The following is an 11,772-nucleotide window of genomic DNA, read 5'->3' on the forward strand; positions in this document are numbered from 1 at the left end:
AGGACTGCGTGGAAATGACACCTCTGTTTAGGAGGTGGTGGCCCTCTCGGAAGGGTGCATAAGCAGGACAAGCGCTGTGGCCGAGTCTGCAGGCACCCACATGATGGTGCCCAACTTCCATCCTGCCATGAACGAGGGGACACCTAGTAGTCATGCACCCAAACCAAGGCTGTCACCACCAGGGGGCAGCTGGAGGACAAGACACTTCGTGTGGCGTACAGGTCCCTGGCCCCTGAGGTGTCTCCCAGCTCAGAAGCCAGGGGTCCAGGCCCGGGACTGAACCCTGTGGGGTGGGCCTGCCTGCGAGTGACACCATGTCCTGCAGGGTGAAGCCAGGGAAGGGGGCCCAGCGACGGATCCCAGAAGCAGGATTACGATAATGTCAAGTTTAATTTGCCAAATATACAAGTTGGGTTTGTGGAGCATGTTTTGCCTGGGTGCTACACAGTAAACAGGTTTCCTGAAATGATCCGCGGGCAGGGTTAAGAGGGGGCCCGGGGCCTGGCCAGGGTGGGGGAAGGGGGTGAGGGCAGAGGGGGAGGCCTCAGCCAGAAGGGACTGGTGGGGGAGGAGCCATGACCCTCGGGGACCCAGGGGCACAGGCTCCCAGACGACAGCCCCTCTGAGTCAGCACCCAGGAACAGACAGGGGGCTGGCTCTTGCACACTTGTCAGCAACGACTGTGCCCCACTGCCCCTGCCTCACTATCTACCGGACAGATGGAAGCTCTTACCCCACAACCCAGGCACCCCCACCCCCACAAGGGTTCGGAAATCTAAAAACAGCCAAAACATTCGAATGGGTACATATGAAATGCTGTCCTGCATCTTTCTGTCTCAAAGATAGCAGCTGCCCCCCCCAGCCCCCCCACCCACCATCCCCCCAAACGATTTCTGTGCCAAGATGAAGAGGAGGTCCCAGGCGGTGGGGGGGCTCCTCGCCATGAGGGGCTGCTGCAGTGGCGCCGGGGCACAGGGTGGGCGAGACACGGCAGAGGTCCTGGCAGCGCAGCCCGGTTCCCTGGTATCTCCTCCCACAGGCGGCTACTTATTCAGGGAGAGCGACTGCATTCGTTTTCCTGACAAGGTTGCATCATCTTTTGCTGAGGAGCAGGAAGGGAAGGAACTTAGACCAAACGAGACAGCTCCCCACACACAGCCCTGCACGCCCAGAACCCTACAAGTGTGGCCCCAGAGGCCCCGGGAAACATCCCGTGCGCCGGGCTCGGCGGGAGATGAGGAGGAGACCCGGGAGAAAGGCCCGGCGGACGCCCTCCCACGGGAGCCACCGGCCCCAGGGCCCGGCCAGTCTCCAGTCAGGGAGGCTGCCCCTTCCACACAGGCTCTACTGGGCAGACTGGGAAACTCCTCTTGTTCTACCCCCCAGGCAGACCCATGTAATTCCAAGCCCCCCCTGGGGTTCTGCACTCCGGCATCAGCAGCGACACGCAAACGCTGACACACGAAGGCCTTTGCTGCTTGGGGTGTGTGAGACAAGAGCTACAGTGGGGGCTGAGAAAACTCGGTGACAATGCTCGGGGATAAACTGATTCCCACCTCCAGGCCAGCGGCAAGACAGCAAGATGGCAACACACACTGAAATCCAGCCCGCCCCCCCCACCAGGCCCCTCAGACATACGGCAGTGACCCCAGGCAGCGGTCCTGCTACACCAGGCACCAGAGAACCTTCTAGCCTCGGAGGTAGGTGCATCCTGAGGCCTCCCTCAGCCCCGGCATCCCACCTCCATCTGACAGGCAGGCTTGTGCACAGACACACACACACACACACACACACACTCTCTCTGGAACCGGAGTCGGGCCACCACACCGGCCAGGCTTACCTTTCCTCTCTTCTTCCTTCTTCCTGGCAGCCTCCTCCCGCTGTTTCCGGATGATCGCCAGCCGCGCGAGGTCGGCCTTGGCTTGCTCTGTCTTCCCCGCTAAATGCATTTTCATGTAACGCTCTTTTGCTTTCTGCTTCTCGATTTCTTCTCTGATTGGATAAAACAGTGTCACAGGGGACATCGGCCCCACCATTATCAGCTGAGCTGGACTCAGAACCAGAATAAAGACCAAGCACTCAGGCCTAGGGCCCAAGTGGGGGGGGGGCCTCTTCCCTGATGGGCACTCACCGAGCCAGCAAACAGACTGTCGCCCTGCACCCCAGAGGGGTTTCACTGGTGAGAGGGAAGCCGCTGGAGGGGGAGAGTCTTTAGCAGCCTCCAGTCACACCCCAAGCTTGCGGGCCTTCCCCACGGGGCTTTCAGAGACCCGAGCTGTCATGGGGTCAGCACAGCATGGACTGTAATCCAGCAGCCCAGGCAGGAGAGAAACCAGCGCAGCTCTCCCCCGTGACCCTCACCTCCTGCAAGGGCCCTGACGTCACCTGCTGGCCACGAAAACGCAGGGAATGACTTGTTCAAGACCCCAGTGTGCAGGGCACTTTAGTAGCTGGTTGCCATCCTCTCTCAGCCTATGAGGGAGCTCTCTGCAGGTCCATTTCCACGTGGGGCGGCTGGTGGGCCTCTCTGCACTGCGCTGGACAGCAGAGGCCCCAAATCTCCTCCCTGTCCCCACGGCTGTGACCTTAGGGCTGGATGCAGGTCAGAGCAGGACGAGGGAAGTGTCCCTGGAACGGGACATCCTGGAGGAAGGGACTGGAGCCTAAATGCCCATATCCCTGAGGATTATTTAAGTGCAGTGCTCAGGTCTTCATCTGCTGTTCTATTGTCTTTCCTGCTTCTTCAGCCAAGCCCCCAGCATGCAGACGTTCCCAGGCCAGGGATCGAACCCGAGCCACTGCAGTGACAAGGTTGGATCCCTAACGTGCTGCACCCCAAGGGAACACCTGCTGTTCTACCCTGCTGTGTTCCCACTGGTGAAAAAAATTATTTTGTTTATTTTTTGGAGAAGCTTCTATAGGGCCTTTGGGCTGCAGCTGCCTCCCAGCCACTGGGGACCTCAGAGTCCAGGAAGCGAGGGCAGAGGAGCTGGTGCCTCAGCCCCCAGCCCATGTCATGAGGCCCAGCAGCAGAGGTTACCTTTCTCTCCGGGAAAGTTCCTTGGGCCCGTCCAGGTCCAGCTGTGTGACCTTTTTGGTTGTCTGTGCCACCCGGTTGGGGTTCTCAATGTCGATGAGCCCTTCCACGCCCTTGCGCTTTTGCTAAGACAGGACAAGAAGCTGGCCGTTGGAGAAGTCTGGTCCCAGAGCCCGAGGGCCACTCCACCCGCACAAGGACAAACTGCTGCTCCCCCCGCCCCCCAGTTTGTGTGCAGCTCAGCCTGTGCCTCATGGCAGAACAGCACTAGGAGCGTCTTCACAGCCTGGGAGGCATGAGGAGAGCCAGTGCTTGTGTCCACATCCCAACCTATGCCCCGCCTGGCCACCAGGGAGCGCTATCCCACTTTCAGAAGTGGTGGGGAGGGGGCGGGGGGATCACAAGGGTAAAATAGGTTGCCTAAGGGACTGGGAAGCAGACAGATAAGATGCGACCAAGCCTGGAGTTCCTGTCGTGGCGCAGTGGTTAATGAATCCAACTAGGAACCATGAGGTTGCGGGTTCGATACCTGGCCTTGCTCAGTGGGTTAAAGACCCGGTGTTGCCTTGAGCTGTGATGTAGGTTGCAGACGTGGCTCGGATCCTGCGTTGCTGTGGCTGTGGTGTAGGCCAGCGTCTACAGCTCCGATTAGACCCCTAGCCTGGGAACTGCCACATGCAGTAGGAAGCGGCCGTAGAAAACAAAACAAAACAAAACAAAACAAAAAAAAAAAAGATGTGACCAAGCCCGACTCGGCGCAGTGACTCCCTCACTTCCAGCTCAGCCCTTGACAGCAGTTTTCCAGGGAATTTCACACCTGACTGCAACAAGCAATGCTGGGTCCCCAGAGCAGGATGGGCCAAGGATGCTCTCAGGACTCATTCCAGATCCTGGCCATCCAGGTGAACGGAGGGAAATGTGACTTGGGAATGAGCCACATAGTCTACAGGTTTGGGGAGCTGGCACAAGAACCTGGAGCTTGCACCTGCCACCTGCCCTGGGGAGGTTCAGAAAGAAATGAGAGCACGTTTTCGAGGTCAGAGGTTTGACTGCCAATCCAGCTTTTCTATTTACTCATTCATTCATTTTTGTCTTTTTAGGGCCACACCCCTGGCATACGGAAGTTGCCAGGCGAGGGGTCAAATCCAAGCTGTGGCTGCTGGCCTACACCACAGCTCAAGGCAATGCCAGATCCCCAACCCACTGAGCGAGGCCAGGGATCGAACCTGCATCCTCATGGAACTAGTCGGATTCGTTTCTGCTCCACCACAACGGGAGCTCCCTAGCCTCTCTAAGAGGCCAGGGAGACCGCTTCCAAGCGACAGGTAATCTGACCACTGGACAGAGCTCCAGACACTACATGTACACGCCTCCACTTGAATACCTGACGTCGGAAATGTAACTTGTCTGAAACAGAACCCAAGACTCACCCCTTATGCACCCCATGCCTCCCCACAATCCTAAACACAGCCTGTTTCCTTCACTCAGCCCTCTCTCCCAGCCCTCAGCAAACCCCAGTGAGTGTATCTAAAATATGGCTTGCACCTGACCCCCTTCTCCACTGCCAGGACCACTACCCTAATGCAACTCGTCTGGATTCCTGCTGACACCTCCCTGCCACCTCCCTCAATACCCTCTTTGCACAGGAGCCAAAACCATCTTCTATGAGCAGTTCTGGTCATCTCTCTCCTACTTCAAGGTTTCTAACAGCTGCCTACTACCTACCCCAGCAAAACCAAAAGCCCTTCAACAAGCGTACAAGGGCAGCCCTTGCCAACCTCTCATTTTTTTTTTTTTTTTGGTCTTTTGTCATTTTAGGGCCACACCCCGTGGCATATGGAGGTTCCCAGGCTAGGGGTCTAAGCAGAGCTACAGCTGCTGGCCTACACCACAGCTACAGCAACACCAGATCTGAGCTGCATCTGTGACCTACGCCACAGCTCACAGCAACACTGGATCCTTAACCCACTGAGCAAGGCCAGGGGTTGAACCTGCAACCTCATGGTTCCTAGTCAGATTTGTTTCTGTTGTGCCACGACGGGAACTCCCCCTCCTCATTCCTAACCACTCCACTTCTTACCCACCAAGTCACAGCCCACTAGCCTCTCCGTTCCTTGAATGTGCCCAGGTCGTTGCCACCCCAGGGCCTTTGCACTTACTAACCTGACTGCCTCCACTGCTCTGCACAATCTTCGCCAGGCTGGCTCCACCTTGTTTTTCAGATTCCAGTTGAAGAGTCATCTCCTCACCACACACTACTCCAAGTGTCCTCGGCCACAGTCCATTCTACTCATAACACTTCTCACTACCTGAAACCTTACTGTCATTTATGTCCCTATTGTCTGTATCTCCCTATTACAACGTAAAACCAGAGCAAGGACTCTGGAGTTCCCGTCGTGGCTCAGCAGCAACCAATGTGACTAGGATCCATGAGGATGAAGGTTCGATCCCTGGCCTCCGTGGGTTAAGGATCTGGCGTTGCCATGAGCTATGGGTGTAGGTTGCAGACATGGCTTGGATCCAGCATTGCTGTGGTTGTGGTGCAGACTGGCAGCTGCAGCTGCGATTTGACCCCTAGCCTGGGAATTTCCATTTGCCGCAGGTGTGGCCCGAAAAAGAGAAAGAAAGAGAGGAAGGAAGGAAATTAAACAAAAAGCAGGTGCTCTGTCTGCATGTGTCACCGGGACTGGTCATCAGCTGATGAGCGCTGGTTAACTAGGTGCATCGAGGTCCCAGGCCCTCATCAGACCCAGTACCTGGTAATCATCTTCTTCATCCTCACTCTCATCTGAATCTAAGGATTTCTTCTCCTTTTTGGGGTCACCTGCAGCCCCATCTCCACCTTCTTCTCCTTGCTCCTCTTCTTCCTGTTTCAGAAACGGGCAACCTGAGGAATCAAAAGTACGAAACAGACCCCAAGACTACGATCCCCAACACCCACCCTGTGGACTTCGAGACAAGAAACCCCCAGACAGCTGGGCCCAAACATAACAAGAGCCCACGTCTATGACGCGGGCTGCCGGTGGGTGACCTGGGCCAGAGGCGGCCCATCCACCAGCTCCACAGTCCAGCAGCCCTTCTCAGTCCAGCACCCCCCTACAGCCCGAACAGGCCTGGCTCCTCTCGGCCCAGGCACCTCGGACAGCCTGGGTGAGCAGCTGTCTCCCGGGGTCCAAAGGACTTGGCTATGGGACTGGAAGCCCTCGTCCTGCCCAGCTTCCCTCCTGCTCTCCCCGCTGCCATGTGCAGCTGCCAGACTGCACTTGTTTTCCTGGGCAAGTCCTCCTCTGCTTTCCACGCCCACCGTCACTGGCGGGCCAGTCCCTCCAGCCTGCTGCCCACACAGAGGCCCTGCTGTGTGGCTTCCCACATACCACCCTGGCAGGCCGCTTCCTCCCACCAGAACAGCCCTTACAGAAGCTGCTCATACTCCCCCCCGTAGCGGCTGCCCACACCCTCTCTCCAAGGTCCTGTGCAGCCGCCAGCTCCCCGACCAGGCCCTCCTCCCCCTCCCCTCGTTACATGTGGCCTTTTCCTTCTCCCCAGCGCTTCGCAGCCCCGCCACGTGTCCAACCTGACCGAGCTCTCTGTGCCCTCAACCAGTGAGGATCTAACTGCGGGAGGGACTCGGACACCAACGACGGGAACACGCTGTTTCCTGACATCGGGCTGGCAAAGCACCGCGGGAGCAGAGCAGCGGGACCGCCTGAGCTGAGGCGGAGGAGGAAGGGTGAGTGGCAGCCGTGAGAGTCACAGGGGAGGGACGCAGAGCAAGGTCTGCAGGGACGACTCGCTCTGCCGCACTGGGATGCGGGAACAGGGCATCCTGCCACACTGGGGTTGACAGCAGTCCTGCGTGACTGGAGCACACAAGCAGGGGTGCTGAGGGCCCGAGGTGCGGATGGGCAGAGGCTGGCGAAGGGAGAGCCCCACAAAGCAGGAAGAGGACCAAGAACGGAGACCCGTCAAGGCAACCGCTGCTGAGGGAACCACGTTCTACCGGATCCAGGCAGGGTGGCTCCCCTTGACTGCCACTGGTTGTTCTAGGACTCCCACATGCTGCTTCCTGCTGCCCGGCCACCCCCCAACCAAGGCCTAGATGTTGGCTTCTTCCTAAGGATGGGTGGTCCTTGCCCGGCCTCCCTGGGTGCCAAAGGCAGGGCGACACCCTGGGCCACTGGCGTGGCCTGGACAGGCACGTACTCACCCGGGCCTTCTGCTTTTCAGCCTGGAGCTGTGCGTCGATCTCCTCGGGGCTCGTGTACTGCCTCGCCCGGCCTTTGTGGCCTCCCTTTCTCCCTGCACAAGGATTGGCAGCTTAGGAAAGTGGGAGGGAGACAGATTCTGTGATTGCCCTGAGCCCCAGGCTGTGTCCTGTTTGAGGTGCTCTTATCAGAGGCTGCAGAGACCTCACCTGCCCCTCACCAAGCACCACCCAAAACCTATACTTTCCCCACCATCATGTGTTCAAAAGGACGAAAGAGGCAACACTTGACCACCTGATGCAGCACCAAACTGTGAGACCCAAGAGGAGGTTTGGGGGGAGGGCACATGGCATGGAGTGACCAGCTAAGCCCCTGGTCCCTTAGAATTGAATGCAGTGACCCAGATGCACTCCTGAGAATGTGTGACACCTATGCTTTTTTTTTTTTTTTTTTTTGGTCTTTTTAGGGCTGCACCTGCGGTATATGGAAATTCCCAGGCTAGGGGGTCGAAAAGGAGCTGCAGCTGCCGGCCTACGCCACAGCCACAACAATGCCAGACCCTTAATCCACTGAGCGAGGTCAGGGCTCAAACCCCCTGGATACTAGCTGGGTTCCTTACCGCTGAACTCCACTGCAGTGCTTTTTACTTGCAACGTTCTTTCACAGCCATGGGCTCATTTGATCCCTAGATTAAACCTGTGGTGCCTCATCACAGCTGGTCCGATTTTACAGACAAGAAAACGTGAGACTAAAGCAAAGGAGGAATGAGCACAAATGCTGAGTTCAAATCTCAGCTCTACCACTCACTAGCTTTGTGACTCTGGGCAGGTATTTAAGCTCTCAGAGTCAGTTTCTTCACCTGTGTCCCTACCACACAGGGTTGTCATGAAGCTGGATTTAACACGTGTACAGATGCTGGGACAGCGCCTGGCACTGGACAAGCTCTACAAAAATGTTTGCTATGATTGTTACTCTTCCAAAATAGTGGGGAAAAACCACAAAGCCACTGATCCACATCAGCAATTTACTACAGGTGTCAGGGAACAGAATTAAGTTACTTCACGTTCTCCTAAGTGGTATGCTAGAGAAAACTTAGAACCTACAAGAGAAAACTTTCTTGGGCTTAGAAATACAACTGGCAAAGTTAAAGTTGAAAAGAGACTACCATCTAAAAGTTAAAAATGTGACTAGCAATTAAAGTTTATCACAGAGAGGAGTTCCCCTCATGGCTCAGTGGTTAACGAATCTGACTAGGAACCATGAGGTTGCGGGTTCGATCCCTGGCCTTGCTCAGTGGGTTAAGGATCTGATGTTGCTGTGGCTCTGGCGTAGGCCGGCAGCTGTAGCTCCAATTTGACCCCTAGCCTGGGAACCTCCATACGCCGCGGGAGCGGCCCTAGAAATGGCCAAAAAAAAAAAAAAAAAAAGTTTATCACAGAGAATCAGTTTTATGTCTGACTCTCTTGAGTCAAGATATTAGACTGACCCCTGCTAAAGCCATCAGCCAGTTTTATAGGAGGGTGACACCCCCTCAGCTGGTTCTGGAGGATGCTAGCTAGGGTGGCTGTGCCTAGCAGCCATTTCCACCTCTTCTGGGAGCTGCAGCCCACCTGACTTCTGCTGGGTCTCTCACTGAGAGCAGAGAAGCTGTAATTAGACAGCCAGAGCTGTGCCAGCCTCCACAGACAGTAGCAGAGATACTGGCCTCCCCTGATTTCCTGGACAGCAGCTGCAGAGTTATAATTGGGCTGCTACAGACCACACCACCCATTTTTAATGACTACCCTGGGTTCCCAGGGGTGTCTCAGGCTATGCTCATCAAAGTCCTATTGTGATGGGAGAGGGATAAGCTGGGAGGATGGAATTACACATACACAGTACTAGATATAAAATAGATAACAAGGACCTAGTGTACAGCACAGGGAAGTCGACTTGTTCTATAATAACCTATATAGGGAAAAATGGGTCTAGTATAACTGCACTTTGCTGAAATTAATACAAGACTATAAATCGGCTATACCCCAGTAAAATTTTTTGTTTGTCTTTTTAGAGCTGTACCCACGACACATGGAGGTTCCCAGTCAAGGGGTCAAATCAGAGCTGTAGCCGCTGGCCTACACCACAGCCACAGCAACGCAGGATGAGCCGCACCTGGGACCTACACCATAGCTCATAGCAACACCAGATCCTTAACCCACTGAGTGAGGACAGGGATCGAACGTGCGTCTTCAGGGATGCTAGTCAGATTCATTTCCGCTGAGCCATGACAGGAATTCCTCCGGTAAAATTAAAAAAAAAAAAAAAAAAAAAAGTCCCATTGTGAGCAGTTCCTGCTGTGCTGCAACGGGATTGGCGGTTATCTTGGGAGTGCTGGGATGCAGATTCAATCCCCGGTCCCGCACAGTGGGTTGGGGATCTGGCATTGCTGAAACTGGGGCTTAGTTCATCTGATCCCTGGCCTGGGAACTCCATATGCCCCAGGGCAGTGAAAAAATAAAATAAAATAAAAAATAAAAGTCCTATTGTGAGAAATCAAGCTTGCCATCAAAAAGCCCATCTTGTCTTGCCCTCTTAATATTCTAAGTAATATAAACAACTAGAAATTTACTACAGGCTCTCATCCCACCTGCTTAGCTATGGAATGCTCTTAGCTTGGTCTACGGCACCTGTTAATCAGAAGCTCTCCGTGCCTTTAAGAATGCTTCACAGTTACTTATCAGCAACAAGAACTGGTTCTTTGCCCTGGGAGAATTTTATACTTTTTTTTTTTTTTTTTGAACATCTTCGAGCTTTCTTTTGGTTTTCAAGCAAATTACCACAAGCAAGAAATGTAAACTTCGCCCATAAAGCTTTCACAAGCCCAAAGGCCAAGTTATTTAAACAAGAATCCGTATTTAGGATTTACTTTTTTTTTTTTTTGTCTTTTCTAGGGCCGCTTCCCTCGGCATATGGAGGTTCCCAGGCTAGGGGTCTAATCAGAGCTGTACCTGCCGGCCTACACCACAGCCACAGCAAGGTGGGATCCGAGCCGAGTCTGCAACCTACACCACAGCTCATGGCAACGCCGGATCCTTAACCCACTGAGCAAAGCCAAGGGTCGAACCCGCAACCTCATGGTTCCCAGTCAGATTCGTTAACCACTGAGCCAGGTTGGGAACTCCCATATTTAGGGTTTCCTAACTGTGACCGCCCCACCTTAACGCAAATTATCTATCTAGTAAGACTCTTAAAACCAGAACTCTGGAGCTGGAAGAGCTCATGGAGTACCCTCCTTTTGCAGGAGACTGAGGAACACAAGAGACATGGCTTTTTCCTACCATGGAATAAACCAGTAGAGAGCTAGGTTTAAAGGGATTCAGCACTGTAAACCCCAATTATCTCTGGGAGTAGAGAATCAGGAAATCATTTAGGTTTGAAAAGACTCCAAGCAGATCTTCCTGTGGGCTGATGCATCTTAATCAACATGACACACAAGCGACCAATATTAACTGAACATCTGTTCCATGCAGAAGGTGGCCAGGCACCATGCGTGCTCTATAGTTTTATGACCCCGGCCCCAATTCTCCAAGCTAAGAATTATTAGACAGGTGTTCCAGATGGGGAAAACAGGCTGGAAAAAGTTAAATAACTTGTTCAAGGCCACAAGATTAGATAGTAACACAGCTGGGCTTCAAGTCAAGAGCTGTTGACTCTTACGGGGAAGAGGATGGAGGACCGTCTACAATGGACTGGGAAGCCAGGGATGCTTTACCTTCTTGGCCGAAGAACTGGCAAAGTCTTACAAATAACAATAGTTAATGCTAACGGGGCACTTAAAGACTGTCCTGCACCGTACTGCACCCTCCACGTGGGTTACCTAACCTAGTTTAAGTCTCCCATCAGTATTATGAGGTAGGTACACTCCTAACCACTACCTCCAAGGGACAATACTAAGACACGGTTAGGTTAACCAACTGGCTCTAAGGCACACATCGAGCCGCTGCCGAACAGAGCAGTCAAAACTAGGTCTCGCAGGCTTAAGAACATCAAGTTAGGTCGCAGTAGGCAGGCCTGGCTAGCCCGGAGCCCACGTTTTATGCGCGAGGCAGGCGGGCCCGGCACCGGCGCGGGACGCGGTGACTCAGTCTCCGGCGAGCCTGAAAGCGGGAGGACCTCCAGACCCCCCAGGCCAGAAGAGCGCTCTAGATCGGCCTTCCGCGTCGGCGAGGACCCAGAGCCTCCAAGTTCCCTCGGACCCCCGAGGGAGTGGCTCGAGGCCCCCACAGTCCTCAGTTTCCCCAGTGGGACAATTGGGCGTCGAGGCCCAGGCCTGGCCCTCAGTCGGCGCGGACGTCCTCTCTCTGCGCCGCTGGCCGAGAGGCCCGCGGGCTGAGTGGACAGCGGGAGCCTGACTCGGGCAGCTCCACTAGGCCCTCCGGCCACGCGCGCCCGCCCCTCACCTCCTTTAGGCATCTCGGCTCCGGCGGCTGCGGCGGCGGCGCCTCGAACTGACACCGGAACCGGAAATGCCTCGGGCTCGACTTCTTCCGC

At 54.9% G+C, this 11,772-nt stretch overlaps 1 protein-coding gene across 1 annotated transcript; it reads right to left on the bottom strand.

Annotated features, from left to right (window-relative positions):
- Positions 1-371: 371 nt before the first annotated feature.
- PDAP1 (PDGFA associated protein 1) lies at positions 372-11,734 on the bottom strand. The gene is made up of 6 exons (XM_005661875.4): positions 11,682-11,734; positions 7,245-7,336; positions 5,794-5,904; positions 3,041-3,162; positions 1,841-1,992; positions 372-1,102 (listed from the first exon to the last, which is right to left on the bottom strand). Exons 1-6 carry the CDS (start codon positions 11,692-11,694, stop codon positions 1,044-1,046), a joined length of 549 nt encoding a protein of 182 aa, XP_005661932.1. The 5' UTR covers positions 11,695-11,734; the 3' UTR covers positions 372-1,043.
- Positions 11,735-11,772: the final 38 nt, after the last annotated feature.

The sequence above is a fragment of the Sus scrofa genome, chromosome 3, assembly GCF_054392235.1.
Source record: "Sus scrofa isolate SSC_HxYL_T2T_F1_AM1 chromosome 3, Sscrofa_HxYL_maternal_Yorkshire_Landrace_v2.0, whole genome shotgun sequence".
NCBI lineage: Eukaryota > Metazoa > Chordata > Mammalia > Artiodactyla > Suidae > Sus > Sus scrofa.